Source organism: Mixophyes fleayi, chromosome 5 (assembly GCF_038048845.1).
Source record: "Mixophyes fleayi isolate aMixFle1 chromosome 5, aMixFle1.hap1, whole genome shotgun sequence".
NCBI lineage: Eukaryota > Metazoa > Chordata > Amphibia > Anura > Limnodynastidae > Mixophyes > Mixophyes fleayi.
The window spans coordinates 225603284-225621868 of record NC_134406.1 but is presented as its reverse complement, the minus strand read 5'-3'; the positions used below and the strand labels follow the sequence as shown (position 1 = coordinate 225621868).

Genomic DNA, 18585 nt, shown 5'->3' with positions numbered 1-18585 from the left:
AGTGTTCTAAACCTTTATATGTTAGACCTAGATGTAAAATAAGCCTAGAATAGAATTCTATGGGGACTGGAGTTAACAACAAAAAATATGTTAATGCAGGAGGAATCTCATTGGTTATCCACTTTATAAATTAAAAGAAGACTTGTCATAGCCATTCTTTTTCATTCATTTTTGGTGGATCAGTTTGTTTAAAAGACCACTAAATAACTGAACCCATGGTATTGCACCTTGAAAATGAATGGAAAAAGCAGAATGGAAAAAGCAGAGTGCAAAAAGGATTGTTTGGCAGGTATACTCCCATGAGAAATAATGTCACTGTGCTGTAGACACAGAGGAGCATACAGAAACGAGACACAAACAGCTGCTTGTACACGGACCAGCCCAGTCTATTGGAATCTGCGAGGACTGGATTTCGGTGGGTGTTACCCACCTCTCACACTACAGCCTGCAGGCAGGACACGTCCAGGGTGTTATGTCACCAGGGCCGCAGCCAGTAAGGAAGCCTCTGCCGACCCGGATGTAGTGCGCAGAGCGGCCTGCCAGGGTCTAGGCTGCAGATCATACATTCAGGAGAGCTCGGAGCGGGGCCTGGCAGTTATTCCCAGTGAGGCTGCTGCTGGGATACTATGTATAATGAGACACTAAGAGCCTGTGCCACGTCATAGTAACGCAGAATACCCCCAGCGCCCTCCGGCTGCATCCTGACTCTCTCCGCTCAGACATGGCGCCTATGGGCATCCGCCTGTCCCCCCTGGGCATCGGGGTGTTCTGCTTGCTCGGACTAGGGGTGCTGTACCATGTGTACTCGGGCTTCCTCACTTGGCGAATCCCCTCCTTCCTCCTGGGGGAGCGGGGGGAGGACACCGTGGACCTGCGGGAGCTGCTGGCGGTGTCGGTGAAGGCTGCACAGCTGGGCGGCGTGGAGGTGAAGGCTGTGCGGGAGAGCAACAAGCTCAACGAGAACCTGAAGGGGAAGACCAGGGAAGGGGCAGACGATAAGATGACCCGCGGGGATCTGCTATCTAACAAGAAGATGGCCAGTCTCATTAAGAACAGCTTCCCCGGGGTTCAAGTGAGTGTGTAAAGTACCTTTATTATAGTGTAATATTCATGCAGTCATCTGTAGTATGTAGGTTGTGTGCTTCCTATACATTAGTGCCATGCAGTTCCTATACATTAGTGCCATGCAGTTCCTATACATTAGTGCCATGCAGACACTGAGTTCTGCCCTGACATGGAGGTACAAATCCCACATATACACGTATATACTGCAACATTTTTTTTATTATGTTTTATATTATGTGGATATGCTACTAGAACTGCCTATCTCTGTTGGTTGTTACATTGACTATGGCACCTAAAATGTTAGAATATTTTTTATGACTATTTCATCTGAATAAGAAAACACTAAGGCTATGTGTACACTGGTGTAGCGTTTAATATGGGTTTTTTAACACTAGCATATAAATGGGTCCATACATATTTGCATTTTTGTTTTTCTTTTGGTGTGCTGCAGTGCATAATTTTGAATACTTCTTGTTCTACTTCAGTTGCTTCTTGGTAGACTTATGCTAAGGCCATTGGAAACTTAAATTCATTTTGGTAAGAGCGTATTCTAAGCGCAATGAGTTGCTGCTAAGAAGAGTTTATATACGTGTTGACTTGAACAAGATAATTTGCTGTTTTGTAACAGCTGTATCTTTAAAACAGAGATTGAGCGCTAAACACACGCCAAGCGCTTATTAAATGTATATATAAACAATGTAGTATACTTTTAGAATGTTAAAAACCGCATTGCAAATGCCAGGGTGTACGTAGCCTTAATGTGGAAATGGTAGTGACCGAAGGCCACAAAATGCTCTGGCAGGCTTCATAAAGTAGTGTATAAAAAAGTGACTTCATTCTGTAAAATAAAGTAATTTAGTAATTACATTGCAGTTTAATTTAAGGAGATTACCGCTGGGGTTCTCCAGTTTGAATTATCCTGGTATCGACAGACATGTGTCCTCCAGGCCCATTAACCGCCCTTAAATGGGAAATGTTACTTAGTCGATTAATCACCAATATGAGTATATACTAGAAAAATGGAATGTTATGTGACATGTTAGCATATTCCAGTACTTGAAATGACATTGGTACTATCTAATGTTTCATAAAGGATAAAAATAACGTAGATATTCTTGAATGATTAAACATTTTCTGTTTCCTTAGGATGCAACATGAACCTTTCAGTAACTAGTTTTGTACTCTTAAGGTTCTTGCACATAGCTGCTTACTCTGCATCTGTTTTCTAATCTGAATTGCATTTAGCCACATCAAAATGCAGCTAGAACATGTGTCAAAATAAGGATCATTATTCCCTATAAAAATAAGTGGGGTTGCGTACACTGGCTTTCAGTGCTAAGTGCTGAGTGATGGATCAACCCAGCAAATAGAACATGCACATCGACTAGAACGACGTAAAAAACAGAGAATCCTCAGAGTTCATTTTAAAAATCCACAAAAACTTAGCTGCAGCCATTATGTTTGGACACCAAAGTTAACTAACTTATGATTTTATCAACACTTACTAGAAGTATACTGAACCTACATCAATTTGTAATTAATTCAGCATTTTACGTGTGTTAAGAATTTTGTTTTATCATTGTGGGGTAGTTATATAAGTAAAGAATAAGGTGATATAAGTTAAGCAAGAAAATCTCACTTGGCAGCGTTCAAACGGGAGTCATGATGCTAATAATTGTGTGTTTGGGTCTTTTTGGCTCATTTTATACCCAAGAAAATAAAATACAAATGGACTTATTCTTTTAAATATTTAATGTAAAGTTATCTAAAATTTAACAGGAATGTAGCCTTACATTTTTATATATGAAGCATATAGTGTGGCAATAATGCCATAATTGTATATAAACTCTGAACTGATGTACTCATTTAGCCTCACACGTCCCCCAGAGAACCTATACTTATCTGGGCAGCTAACATGTTTTACCAAGTATGGCTTTGTACAACAAGGGATCTTTTGATTTTGGTATTTTGTTGAACAATTTCATACTTCTTCCCAAGATTAAGGTGAATGTTGGACTTAGAAATCTGATTCTGCATTTAATTTTTTTTTTTTTTCTTTTTAATCCATCAACCATGTGTTTTCATGTACACCCAGTGTACTTGTCGTGTGGATATATTTTACTAAATACATTTTTCAAGGCATCAAAGTGAGTGCTGCTGAAGCCATTGCTAAGAGACCCTGCTTTCTGTAAATTGAATGAGTTTTTTTTTCTTTTTATTTAAAACCATAAAAATACTGCACAGTAACAATAATAACCTCTTCCTCTACATAAGTGTGCGCAGTGTTTCCAATGTTTGTGAGCATAAATGGTAGAAAGCAAATGACATACTTATGTACAGTAATCGGCATGTACACGTCTTCAAGCAGAACATTTTTTATGAGGTGCATTGTAAGCGTCACATCATTGACGTCCACCTTCCTACACCTTTAGTACTATTGCCCTGTTCAATTAAATAATGGTTTATGACTCTGTCCTAAAACACTGCCAGGTTAACAAATGTTTATAACGTCAGTGCTTGTTTCATTGTATGCGTCACTTTGTGTGTGAAGTTTTTTATTACATTTGTCTGTCTGTACTTTGAAATGAGCTTATCTACCGAAGGTCTACACTTTTAATAGGATCTATTTTGGACACACAGGGTTTTTAATAGGATCTGTTTTGGACACACAGGGCTTTCTGAAGTGTTTTTGTAGAACCACTTGCTACATATCACATCAGCCACACTATATAGTGACCTGCGCAATGGTGCTCCGCATTTACCGAGATTTGTGGAGTGAGTTTACTATAATAAAAGGGTGAAATGGCACTCTTTGCCGTGCAGGGCTAGCAGGAGAAGGACTTAAATCAGCTCAGAGCTAGCTGGTAGTGTTCGTTCCCTGTCCTATATGTTTAATGAGAGAACGCTTCACATTTACAGTGCACTATATAATAATAAAACATAAAAATGTCATAAAACCAGTAGTGTACCTCCCTCCAATTCTTCAACCAGCACTAGACAGTCTGGGCAGATTTCCACTATTACAGGAAGACCAAAAGTCCCTATTAATTTTCAAACACAGCTGTACTCTTTATACACAGACACAAAACAACCACTGCGTTTTTACCTTAATGCACCTTCCCAGTTCACTTGCAGTGTTGTGCTGCCTGCTGCTCCCACTGATATTTTATGAAGTATGTGGATTGAATTAGGATTCCAAGAATTGAAGCGATTTGCATGCTGAATTTCTAAACAACGAATTTCGATGTGATTAGCCTTTTTCTGCCAAAATTATGCTGAATGATGACGAACAGAGTTTCTGGGACTTCATACAATCCTGCTAAGGAATAACATTAAATTTCTGTTGCTACCACGTTACATTTCTGTGGTAGCAATTGATCGTATCCAGATCAATTGCTACCACGTTGATCTGGACACGAAAAAAAGAGAAAGCTCTTTGGATAGGAAGGGGTTAACAGAGACAGAACCTTCTCCTTCAATACAGATACAAAATGTACATTATTGTATTGTAATAATGCAAAAATCTAATTGAAATATTTAGAACGTAATCTTGGGACCTTAAGATAGGCTGCCGGGTGTCCATGAAACTGCTCACAAAACAATATTTTTCTTCCTGTGTCTTCGAAAATTGTTTGAGTGAGTTGAAATGTTAAAAATATAAATTTTACATTAAAATATTTTTTAACAGCATTTTTCCAAACATTGTAGGGAAGCATGGGATAAGGTATAGTAGTCAATGTCACCCTGTTGCTGTTTTTAGAATAGTCTTAGCAGAGTTGCCCATGGATAAGTATTTAAGAAACACGTGTTTGTTTGTTTTGTTTTTTTGTTTTGTTTTTTAAATTATTATTAAGGGCATCAGTAGATTTGAAGTCATTGATTACCAGGGTTATTTTATATGTTTGTGCTCATACCATGTTTTCCAGTATCTCTAACTGATATGTACTTTTTAACCTGTGTACATTTCTAAATTTCATTTTGCTTTTTTTTTGGATGCACATTTTTGTATTTTTAGTTCATCACGCAGTTTAAATTTAGTGAAACTAAGACACACGTTTCCATGATTCTTTTCAGGTACAACCATTGAGTTATCCCAAAAGACAATTGCTTAGTTCTCCCAGGTATAAGGATTTTTTATACGTGTATGTTATGGAGTTAAAGGGCCTAAAAACAAACATGATTTTATTTCTTCTTGGTTTTTGTTTTTACTTTCTCTAATGGGTATTACCTTTATTGTAAACTGTATCTTGCAGTACCTGACATAACAGATATACACACTTATACACACACGCCCACTGTATTATACATAGCACTCGGTGGTGGCCTGGAACCAACAGAGACAGTTCCTAGGCTATAATTGACAGCAATGCTTCCACTATGGAGCCAGGTGTCACATTATTCAGCAGACTTAATATCTATCTGCTCAGCTTGTAGGCCCTCAGACATCTCCCACCTTGGACATCAATGTACAGTCAGTAGGAGGCTGGGAGACAGGGCTGAACAACAAAAAGCTCCGAAGAAAAAAATTGCTATTGCCCAAATTTTGGAGACCTTTCCATTGGTGATGGATGCACATACTTAAATACCCTGCTGACTCCTACATCAGACTGCCTGGCTTCTCAATTATGTGTTATTTTGTACAGTTGTGGGTTAAGGTAAAAAGCTTCACCAAGGAATTGTGGGTATTGACTTGAAAGTGGCCACATTTATGCATCTGTTCTATTAAGACTGATTCAACATTGCTGTCGTGTTTTGTTGGGGTCAGTTAAGAATACTTGTTAGAATTGTTTTTTAATAAACATTTTTTATTGAATCTTACAAGAGTAAATACAGCATAACTTGTCATAGAATGGCCGCTTGAGCCAGGCGTACACGTCAATAGAAAATTTCACTTGAGGAAATAAGAATTCTAAAATATACAGTTATGTAAGGCATTGGAATGTACAAACGTTGTTAGATTTTTTTTTTTAATGCCTATTTATACTTTTTATGTAATGTATTTTATTCAAGAATGTAAACATATTTGCTATGTAGTTAATCATTTACAATGTAGTTTCAATACGTTTTATGTGATTAAATGCGTGGGGAAAAAACCTCACATGTGGAATTATGCATTAGGTCTTACACTGTTATTGTTTACAGTTCTTAAGTTTTGCTTCCTGTATTGATTTCAATTGGAGTTTACTATAGAAAACACAAATATTGTGCTGTTACCAATGAAAGTACAGTCTTATCCCTACTGGAGTTTGAACAGATTCAAAGGGGGCAGTCTGGATTATTGGACAGAGGACTTTGTATGGTGGGCATTGGGGCTATATGTATTCCGCTTGCAACTATATATGCAAGGCTTGGGGACATTCTGTGCTAAATATGATGGTAATGTGGCTGTATAATATTCTGGACAGTTGGGTTTGCTGTTAGTGTGCCCAGTGTAGCAGAAAATTAAATGAAGCCTTGTACAGGTGTGACACTGAAAACATCTGTTAAAAACAAAACTGTACTTTTCCTCCCTTTTAATAGAGCAGTCAGAACATATTCTCAAAGCCTCTCCACAGCAAAGTATACAAAATATCAAACGTTAATGCCTGTGAACATTATTAATGCAAGCAACTTTGAAATTGATGTGCAGCGAACGCTTTTCACAAAGTGTGTTTGTACAGGTCCATTCACTCTACATTATTGAGCAGGCTTTAAAAGAGTGTGTTGCTTTTAAGCTGGGATAGAACGATTGGGTCCTCTAAAGACTCCATCTTTCCAACTAGCAACATCTCTTTACTTACAGTCTATACTTTGCTCCCTGATTTTGATATCGCCAGCTGGAGTCACAGGGTCCGCTCTTCCCTCACATATTTGTTTGGCCTTGGGGGTCTCTGCTCCTTTGCACAGCTGCAGGAAAAATACTGCATCCCCTCTAAGGATTTTTATAAATATCTACGATTGCGGCATTTGATCGGGGACCTCTTTCGCTATGGCTGCCCGTTGCATCCACCTACGCCTCTTCTATATACCAAACTAACTAGGGACAGTAACAAAGGAACATTTTGGTATCAACACCTATCTAGCCTTTCAGATATACCAAAACACACTTCCCAGAGCAATTGAGAAACTGACCTCAACACCTCACTGTCTCTGTCCCAATTGGGAATTATTTATGGGACCATCTCTAAAGTATCCAAATGTACCAATCATGTGGGAACGTTGCTCAAATGTTTATATAGGAGTTATCCTGCCCCAACCTGCACTCTGGATAGAAGTTTTTGACAATTTCCTTGACTCCAGCCCCACTTATAACTCTTCTCCAACTACCCAAGCACTATGTACGTCTGGGGCCACATTCTGGTGGCTGCTAGGGCAGCGATGGCACAACTGTGGAAACAAACAACTCCCCATACCATTTATAAAATTGTTACCAATATTCATTTTAGCTTTCGCATGGAGACACTGGAGGCCCTCTATTCCATAGTGTCATACTCCCCTTTTGTTAAATGGACGCCCTGGCATGAGTTCACAACTAGTGGAGAAGGGGCTGGGATCTTGGATGCTCCAGGGACAACCGACTCTCTCACCCCTGCCCAGGCTGCCTTACCCTTACCAAATCCTTGATGGCTCTTCACCCGCGCCAACTTCGGCTCCCTTAGTATGTTTGCACAGCTCTGTATTAGAGATATTATATTTATATCTTGATGTTTATTGTTCTTTCTGCTCCCCACTATGTGTACCCCCCCTTCTTCTTTCTATATCCCTCTTCCCCATACCTTTAAAACTATTAATGTTTAAAAAAAGTGTGTTGAACACCAGATTTTAAAGCCCTTTTGTATGAGCGATAAGTATTTACTTTTCCGCTGAACCTTTTACCACACTATCAATGGTGCAGTGACCGTGTCCTTTTTGTTCCATCATGCTGCATACAGAAAGGATTTCCCTTTATTTTACTACGCTATGCTTGGTTTACTAAGTGTATAATTATAGAGCACATATGAATTATTCATCGGCATGCCTCAAATTCCTAAAGGGGACAAGCTTTTTGCAGCTTGTAAAAAGAACCACTGCTTCTGAAGTATTCCTATAACAAAAGATAGTTTAGTGACATATTGATAAATGTACAATAACATTAAACTGAAAGTAATAAAAAGAAAATCTTTTGTTGAAGTAAAAACAAGAGTACTCCGTCATTACCTGCATTCATAAACTGTAATTGTTGCCACCTATTAGGCTGCTGTTCGGAGTCTCAATTATCTACTATATAAATGCCTAGTGGCGTGTGTGAAAAAAACAAAAAACAAAAAGCTGCAGCGCCACCTGCTGGGCAGAGTTATACACTGACCTATATATTTCTTGAAGGAGAAGTGACAGTTGGGAGTGGTTGGTGGTTGCCGGGGGTGACAGTGGGTAGTTTTTAACACCTTAAGTAGCTTGATGAAGGATGTGGCGATGAAGATGAAGGATGTGGCGATGGAGAAAAATGATGAGGTGGTGACATGTGGACAAAACCACGTTAAAAAAGGGCGCTTGCAACGGGAAGTAACACTCTTCCCCTGAGGGGGCCTGGGCTAGGCCCAAATGCATGACAAGAACCTTTTTAACACCTTAAGTAGCTTGATTTGACTAGAATGCATGAGTATCATGCACGGGTTAACTTGTTTAAAATATTTGCGTTAAACATTGTTGTTCATAAATTCAATAATGCACTGTAACCTGTATTTATAGCAGATAATAACCACCTGCTTATTGTTATTTTTCAGGTGAACACTGAAGAGCATCTCGATGAAGAGGACAAGGAATCTAGCAACTGGGATCACACTTTACCTGATGAGATAAAAGATCTAATCAAGCACCCAAAATTAGTCCCTGCAGAAAGTATCACTATATGGATAGATCCGCTGGATGCAACTCACGAGTATACAGGTAATATATTTAAAAAAAAATAAAAAAATCTTTGAATGTTTTTAGTTCTGGTATGTAGCAAGTCACATTTCTACATTAACACATCTATATTTTAGACTATACTTAGTATATTTTTATGGTAATTTCAATAAGTATTGTAAAGAGGTAATGAACCCAATAGTTGGTCAAACAATGACAGGCCACATATTATTATGTGCCAAGGGAGATAGAGGTTGGTATAATTGTGTACTCTCTGGGCATATGCTAGTATCATTATGTGCTGGGGTGCACAGGCTGGTATAAAAATATTTTGAGGGTGGGCAACTGGTATTATATACTCAGACTCTTTGAGCTTCATCGGTCATAATTAATGGCATGCTGTTCATTTTATAAGAACCCTGTTACCAAATCAAGTAAATAAATAAACTGTTGCTTTCCTATCACCTGTGCAATGGCTCCAGTGACAACAATCTATATTCGTTATTATATGTAATAAGCTTTAAACGCATTGACCCAGTTAATCTGTGTAATAACAATGTGAAGATCTGTAACAGGGCAGATAACATTGTAAAAAGCAGTAACAAGCAGACAGCACTTAGCATTAACTCAGAAGTAGGGATGGGACGTCGTAAGAAAACATTGGTTGTACCAATGTTTTAAACATCGGAACAGAACATTGTTTAGTCCTAAACATTGGTTCTAGAACCGATGTTTCAATTTTTTTTTTTTAAATAGGCTACTTAAACATATAATAAACTAACTTCTGAAATCATCCCTATGTTTGTCTAAATGTTAATTGTAGGCTTACAGTCTGTATATGTGTGTGTATGTGTGATATAGATAGATAGATAGATATATAGATATATATATATATATATATATATATATATATATATATATATAATATGTATGTATTATATACACAAGTTAACCCGTGCATGATACTCATGCATTCTAGTCAAATCAAGCTACTTAAGGTGTTAAAAAGGTTCTTGTCATCTTCATCGCCACACACACACACACGCCGCTAGGCTTTTATATATTAGATAATGCTAAGAATTTAGTAGGTCAGTGTAGTATATAACTCCGCCGAGCAGGTGGCGCTGCAGCTTGAGCACTCTGTCACCCGGTAGTTTTTTACACACACTAACACAGCATGTGTGTTCATGAGGTAAAATTACCTCACGAAAATGAGTTTGAGCCCTCAACTCGTAAATTTAGCCTTTACTACCCCTCCCACGGGGGGGAAGGGGGGATGATGGAAGTTAACTGACTTCACTATTATAACTTTTTTGTCAAATAATGTCAGTATACCAAATTGCAGGTCAATTGGATGAGCCCTTTCTGAGAAAATAGTTTTTTCCACACAGACACTAACACACGCTGCTAGGCTTTTATATATTAGAAGATAATGCTAAAAATTTAGTAGGTCAGTGTAGTATATAACTCCGCCCAGCAGGTGGCGCTACAGCTTGAGCACTCTGTCACCCGGTAGTTTTTTCCACACTAACACACGCCGCTAGGCTTTTATATATTGGATATATATATATATATATATATATATATATATATATATATATATATATATATATATATATATATATATATATATATATATATATATATATTAGAGAGATATATATTACACACACAAACAGTGGAAAAATTATAAAGATGTAGCCATTTTTTAGCAGTAGCACATGTTTTTGGGATAAAGCAAACTTGTTATTGAAAAAAAACAAAACATGAAACAGTAACTAGTAAAGCTTTAATAAACCAGACATGCTTATCAGTCTCTTTTTCTGCAGATGAACCTGGGACAGGAGGCTGCAGCACAAGAGGGTGTTTGCTCTCACGGTGACACTTTAAATTAGATGTGTCGCCACGTGATTTTATGTGCTTGCTGCAGTATCTGTCTTGTGCTCATCATCAGCTTTCCTATCAAATTGTTTCCACAAATGACTATTTTTAATACGACACTAGTGACAGACTAACTAATGAAGTACTGTGGTGTTTTGCACTTTACTGCTGGCGGCTCCTGTTGTTGGTAGCAGCCAGTGGTACAATACAGTACCTTAATGTTCTTTCTCTCCAAGTCCTGATTGGATCTCCACCGGCACAAACAAGTCACACTGACAGACAGACTCTCTCTCCTCTTATGCTCACTCCAAGTCTCACACAACCTCTTCTCTTTCTCTTTCCTCCAGACCCCACTCTCTCAGCCTGAGCCTTCTTCTTTTTTTTTTTTTTCTCTCTTCATCACACTCTGTCTCCGCTCTCCAGTCCTCCTCTCTTCTCTCTCTCTCTGTCTCACGACACTCAATCTGCTCCTCGCCAATGACGTCACTCCAGACTCGCTGACACCGCTGGGTCTGTCTCATACAGCAAACACAGTGAGTGACTGACACTGTCACTCACTGATTAATTACCAATAGCTGGCAGCCAGTCGGCCCCCCTGTCCAATGTGCTGCTGGTGATTGGCTGACCAGAGTGTCTTTCACTCTCAGCCACCACCCCAGCAGCAGCCAGTTCAGTGCGTCTCTTGTCAGACTAGAGTCAGACTTTCTTTAGTATTATTATTATTATTAATTTTTATTTATAGGGCGCTACTCGGGGTCCGTAGCGCCATACAGGGACAAACGAAATTACAATACGAGGAGAGACAGCACAGTACAGTAAACAATAAGCACAATAACTCTGAGAGCTCAAAGCACAGCTAGGGGTGGGGGAGGGGAGAGGGGAAGGTCCGCATATGACAGAGCCCAAGAAGCAAGGCACGGATGACGGAGAGACCCCCAGGGGGGAGAGGAGGAAGTGAGAGGGCACGGGAGGGGGAAGAGGGTCCTAGAGGAGGAGGGCAAGGTAGCTGGAGAGCAGAATTAAAAGTGGTGAAGACAGGAGGAGAGGGTGACCCTGCTCAAAGGAGCGTACAATCTAAGGGGTGGGGTAGACAGACAGAGAGACACGGGGGAGAGAAGGAGGATAAGGGAAGGGGAATGAAGGGAAGAGGCATAAGTAATTAGTAGTACTGAAGACAGAGAGAGAGACAGCAGGCAGCACAAAGCACCACAGTGTAATTAAAAAGGCAAATAAAAATACCCACCATCAGTAAGCATCGGAAAACATCGGAGGAGAAGTCTAGTGATGGTAGGGAACATTGGACCCTCACCATCGCAGATTAAACATCAAACATTGGAACCATCTAACTGATAGTTCCGATGAAACATCAAATGATTCCCATCCCTACTCAGAAGTTACCATTTCACTGACAGTGAAGACTATTGCAAATGTCAATGAGCATTGCATATATATTCTCCTCAGTAGTAAGTTAATTTTGAAGGTGGCTCATGTTCCTGTGCTGTGTAATACACTTAAGCATAGGTCCGCAATGTAGCTGCAACTCATGTCGGGAAGTAGGTTTATCTCCCCCGAATAAACCGCCACACAAGTCAATAAAAATCAAAGTCACAGTGAGCAGAGGGTGCTGCAAAAATAGGGAGGTTGTAATGAATCGGATGTAAAGTTTATTTTGGATAAAATAAGCTAATCTCACTTGGATTTCAATGTTCATATATGCAGCTTGGAACTTCATCCTCCATCTATTTATATAGCGCCACTAATTCTCCAGCGGTGTACAGAGATCTCATTCACATCAGTCCCTGCTCTTTTGGAGCTTACAGTCTAAACACACAGACACACAGACACACAGACACACAGACACACAGACACACAGACACACAGACACACAGACACACAGACACACAGACACACAGACACACAGACACACGTTTTTGGAGTTTAGGCTGCTCATCACCAAAAAGGCAAACAGGTTACCCTACATCAGTATCTTGTTACACGTTTCAAAGTCTATTTTATCTTCCTTGGGCAGTATGGACAGTATTTGACTAAACACAGTAGGCCTCTGAATATACAGGTGCTTCCACCTTCACATTCCTTAACCCATCAAGATTCACCTGGAGGCATTTTTTCACAATCTGTTTCTAATACTTAAAGAAACCACAGTTTAAAAACAATACATGTACATTGTATGAAGTAATATTATCACCCTAAAGGTATAAAGTTGATATCAATCAATTCTCACACCAATTACTGAGCACACTGTATACTTGCTACCAGGCTTCCATATATTTATGTTCTCATTTCTTTTTCTAGAGAATCTCATTAATTACGTCACTACTATGGTATGTGTTGCTGTGGATGGAAAACCCATTATAGGGGTAATACATAAACCTTTCACAGGTTATACTGGTGAGTGTTTTTTTTTTTTTTTTTTGGGAGGGGGGGGGGGGTGGTTCACATTCTGAATGGTTTCTGGTATGATTTGACTGTTACTTAAATGTAAACATTTACACAGTAAAATGTTTTTATTATTAAATGCTACTAGGACAGTTTATTTCTAGAGTAAACCTTTTATTTATGCGTTCCTGGAATGCAGCATAACTATTCATTTATGAAATCCATTTACTTTGAAGGGTCCAGATACATGATGTAATCCTGTTCACCTTGACATAGTAAGGAGAGGAATCTGTTTTATGGAAATGGTACTGGTTAAAATGAGTACTGCTAGTAAATGTATAATGAACTGGAATTCACATGGCTACATCCTAGTCTGCTGGTCTGTCATAAATTGGTCATGGTTATAAAACCTCCTTTCCTAGTTTGTCTGGTCTTTAAGCATCTATTCTCTTACAGTAAAAAATAACAAAAAATATATATATATATCCGGGCAATGGACAGAAAAGTGTGGGTGCTTCAGAGGATGAGAGAAACTTACACGCACTCTTTCCCACACAGTTACATGCACACATTATTTTAATGGACATGAGTAGATGAAATCACCAGTGAAGTACACGAAAAGCAAAATGTAACAATATGCAGAATAAGAGCTAAGTGGTCACTTTCTCGATTTTTGACAAATAATATGACAAACTTGACTCTAATATTCTGCCAAAAGTAATCCCTGTTTGTAAAAGAAAAATCTGTCTAATCTTCCCTTGGCTTCAAGTGCTTAACGAATAATATATATAACTTATTTAATTATTTTGCGGTAACAAATGTATAACCAAACATTTTAAAATTGATCTTCTCATTGAGTACTGCTTTTTGTTTGTTTTTGTTTTTTCATTTTTAAAGTCTACCTTGATTTTGCCGGAGCCAATTAACATTATGATGTAGGTGGGATACTTGTGTGATTTGTAATACAATCTAAGTGATTCTCTGCTGAACCTGCTAAATGTGTTTCCACTTTACCTTTCCTAGCGTGGGCAATGGTGGAGGAAGGCTCAAATACAAAGAGGCGAGACTCTTACAATGAGGAATTTCCAAACATCATCGTGTCCCGGAGCCATTCTGGGAAGGTGAAAGAAGTGACCCTCCAGTCCTTTGGCAACCAAACTAAAATCATATCTGCTGGAGGATCAGGTATGTAGCTTGACTCGTTTTTAGGATAAGTCCGCTTTAAAAATGTACCATAAGTATTCCCATGTTACCTAATTGCAGCCCTTGCCCACAGTTTGGAACAAATAACGTGATCAAGCTCTGGTCAAGTGATGCATTAATTGTGATGTTTACTCCTCATTGCACTCTAGTAGTTTCCAATTGAGTTGATTTTAGTAGTACAGCATGATTGAGCATATATGTGGCTGCTGTAGTGTATTTTGACCTTTACCTCTGAAAGACAGATGTTCTTTGTGCTGTAACTGACATAGAATTAGTTTACTTTCTCAATGTTTTACATTCTAACCATTCCACTGCAATCAGTGTAACCTTTAAGTTGGGGCCCGTCACACAATTAGGAGTCTGACGGCTTAGACTATACTACATATAGAACCTGTTCTCTCAGATTTGAAGCTGTGGCCCTTGGTCGCATCTTAGAAATTTCCTAAGCTAAGAAGCACCCGGCTCTCATATAAATAGTAAATGGGGGCCCTCCACACCTGACCATCACTTAGACATAGGAGAAAGCAATTTCATATAGATTATTCCCTGACAGGCAGCAAACACAGATGATTTGATGTGAATGAGTTCTCTGTACAGCACTGCGGAATTAGTGGCGCTATATAAATGATGATGATGATTTAATAATCTCTATTTGTTGCATGAAAGAGATGATCTGGATCTAGTAAAATCCAGATCATCTCTGCCACCACACCCCTAGTGGTAGAACATGTGTTTAATATGCTTTTCCATAGACCAGGATATGTCTAATTCTAAGGCTATGTACACACTACTGTGTTTTGCGCTGAATATTGGGACAGTCCGACGATAAACCACTGTTTGACCCGATATCACAGTGGTTTTTACCCTGGAACAATGAATAATTGATCAAGATTTTCAAACCGACTTGAAAATCTCATTTAACGATGAAACGGTGTCATTCCAATGCTGCAGTGTGTATGCACTCTGCAGAATTGGAGCAACAATTTAGCTATTTACCTTGCGTTTGACAGCTGGTGTCCAGGGGTACGGAGACTGCCCATGCTTTGTGAGGTGCAGGTTGGGTTGCATCAGTCTACATACAGTGCTGTAGAAAGTTCAGTCTGTCCAGCTGGTTGCTGGAAGGTTTAATGCTGCCCTGTGTGCTGGTTCTGTAGTTGCCATTGTAACAGTGTTATCATGCTGTGTGGGTTGCACCACTTTTCAGAGGAAGGTCTAACCTTGACTTTACTGCGAAACTTGCACATTACTGCTTGTATGAGAGGCCCCCCATTAGCAACAATTATCAGTCTAAGTTCATGGAAAGTACATTTATAAAATTGTTTTGAGGTGCAAACATTGACACCATTGTCCTTTTAACATGTCTGACAATGACATATCCTTTACTCCCGCGCTGCAGCACAATGGTTCAGCCTTGACAGAAAGGTGTCTCCCTCCAGCCCCCTCTTCCAATAATGGAAACTCGGTAGCACAGAGGGAGCAGGGAGAAAGATGTCAATGCAGGGAAATCTCTGACTCACACTCAATGCACTATCAGAGCCAGGCAACTGACACACAAGCACTTCAATAATCCAATATCTGTTATACTAGAAAACATAATGCCTTATGTGAGACACTTGTGCACTTCCCTAACCCAATCTCCATAACACTGGAAAACATCATGAATGGCCAGGTTTTTGTTAAAATAAATTGAAATAAAATGCGAGAACAAGAGGGAGCTGTGAGGATGCAAGAGAACAGGGAATCAGAAAGCGACAGGTAGATCACTGGGACTCACAATTGAAAATGTCTTCAGACGATGGTTATGACAAATGAAGATTTTGTACGCATGAACCTGCATGCTGATAGGGACTCTTCAACCCCCTGTTGTTGGTAAAATCGCTTATCGTTGGGCTTTCCCTGTAGGGTGTACCTAGCCTAACTCCCCACAAAAAGAGTTGCAGCCATCAATTCACTAGGAACCAATGTCCAATGAATATTATCAAGATATCAAGTCCCTCGTGAAAATCTCATGAATTTTGGTTTGGCCAACAAAATTGTTGCCTGCACAGTGTGTAAGTGGAGTGTGCTCTTTTATAACTTTCCCCTCAAAGCTATACTCTTTTCATATTTTAAATATATAATTTTTTATTTAAATATTTAGTATAAATGCAAGTTATTTGCCATAACTAATCTCCTCCTTTTTGTCTTTAAGGTTATAAAGTTCTTTCATTGCTGGATGTGACCGGAAATGAACAAGAAACTGCTGATGTGTATGTTCACATAACTTACATTAAGAAGTGGGACATTTGTGCTGGAAATGCTATACTGAATGCACTTGGTGGTCACATGACTAATCTTAAAGGAGAAGAAATTATTTATACAGGATCGGATGGAAATGAAGGGGGTCTGCTAGCAAGCATTGGGGTTGACCACAATGCACTTGTAGAAAAATTAGCGCTAAAAATATCACCCAAGTAAAAAAATAAATAAATATCTATATATTGGTACAAATTACATAAAGACTTAAATTGGTGTTTACGAAAACTGGAGAAAAGCCAATGTTGGGACAGTGTCAATGCATTTTAATGCTTACAAATCTGAGGACTTGATTTTCAAAATTTTTTTCTGCTGTAATTTTCTGAGTTGAAGAAGCTCAGAGGCCAAAATGACTACACTAGATTTGAAAGACTGTTTTGAAAGTAGCATTGAATATGGATTCTATAATCTTCTCTTCAGATTTTTGCTTTCATTGCTATATTGATGGCATTTTTGAAATACTATTATTTTAAATACATTTTTTTTTCACTCCAGCTTTCTAGATAACATTAAAAATAATAATAAAAATGCATTTTGCCTTGTTGCTTTTTATCACAAAATTATATCTAAAATATAGTGTTTCACTCCTAAGGATTGCGGTTTCTTTTCTCTTACGTTCTTAGATTAAATGTCAATTGAAGCCACCATTTACTTTCCGGTTGTCTTAAGGAATTTTTTAATTAAAAGTACGCTTCATCTGCAAGTTGTTATTTATCAGTTGGACGTATGTGAATTTCAAAGAACACTACAAATGTTTTTAATCCTTTTATGTATGGACTCTTGGTTGCCAACTGTAAAGAACAAGTTAGATAATTGTAAATGGACACAATTTAGATATAAATTGTTAATATATGTAATTCACTTTTTTTTTTTTTCTTCTAATATTTTTTTTTCATTGTCAAAGTATGGACTCAAACTATGTCATGACTTGTATATTTATTTGTTTTTCTTTTCTGTGCATAGTTTGTCTTTTGTATTCTTGCACAAACCATGGATGTTGAAAAATGTGCTGGAGACAAAATAAAAGTTTGAACTTTTGTGGAATTAAGTACATGGCTAAAATGGAAATAACTTACTAAAGTGTTTAACATGGAAAGGTGGAGATGTTGCCCATAGGAACCAATCAGATTCTAGCTATTTATCTAGGGCATTCAAGAAAATTATATCTGATTGGTTGTTATGGGCAACACCTCCACTTTTCCTTCTTGGAACCTTTTAGTAAATCAACCCTTTAATCTCTGAAGACACTAATACCTCACTACGTATGGCAACTAGGTTATCGTTTGTTCTGCTTTCCTGGTCAAGCTGTGGGGACTGCAGCTCAAGCTTAATGTACTGTGGATTTGTAACAGATAACTTGTAATCAAGTAAATACCAAGCTTACATGGAACTTTTATATATACATTTGTGATTCTTACTTGTATTTTTAGACCATTTAACCTCTTTTTGACACATCTTCTCAAATTTGTTTTACTTAGAGAGGTGGTGCAAAAGGGAGCTCTTGGCTCCTAAACATCCAGACAACCTATTGATATAGTTCCCAATATTACAAGCTGAAAAATTGGAAGAAATTTACAACTGGACTAGCACCCTTTCTGGCAGGAATTGGGACTGGCACATGAAAATAAAGTATATTTGGTGAATGATAGAATCTATCTCAGCGAATTTATATAATAAATAGACAAGTGCAGGGGTTCAGATCAGTTTAATGCTTTTGATTGAATATCTGCTTGGCTCTGAAAAGTACAGTGTCCCTAAAATGCAATACAAACCAAGTGCAAATTAAAAAAAAGCTTTTAAGTTTTGTGAACCAATTTAACAATGACTTATGTGAATGGAATGCACAATGAAATGTCTCTATTACAGTTAGAGACAGAAAAA

General features: G+C 38.4%; 1 protein-coding gene across 1 annotated transcript; it reads left to right on the top strand.

Annotated features, from left to right (window-relative positions):
• Positions 1-337: 337 nt before the first annotated feature.
• On the top strand, positions 338-17748 carry BPNT2 (3'(2'), 5'-bisphosphate nucleotidase 2). Its single transcript, XM_075213547.1, has 5 exons — positions 338-1072; positions 8808-8970; positions 13123-13218; positions 14230-14391; positions 16601-17748. The coding sequence occupies exons 1-5, from the start codon at positions 722-724 to the stop codon at positions 16864-16866; spliced, it is 1038 nt and encodes a 345-aa protein (XP_075069648.1). The 5' UTR covers positions 338-721; the 3' UTR covers positions 16867-17748.
• The last annotated feature ends 837 nt before the right edge of the window (positions 17749-18585 follow it).

Excerpts from the sequence above, each read along its gene's own strand:
- BPNT2 (XM_075213547.1), top strand. The coding sequence starts at position 722 with ATGGCGCCTATGGGCATCCGCCTGTCCCCCCTGGGCATCGGGGTGTTC. Across the intron at positions 13,219-14,229 it reads ACCTTTCACAGGTTATACTG|CGTGGGCAATGGTGGAGGAA; the intron begins GTGAGTGTTTTT and ends TACCTTTCCTAG. Across the intron at positions 14,392-16,600 it reads CATATCTGCTGGAGGATCAG|GTTATAAAGTTCTTTCATTG; the intron begins GTATGTAGCTTG and ends TTTGTCTTTAAG.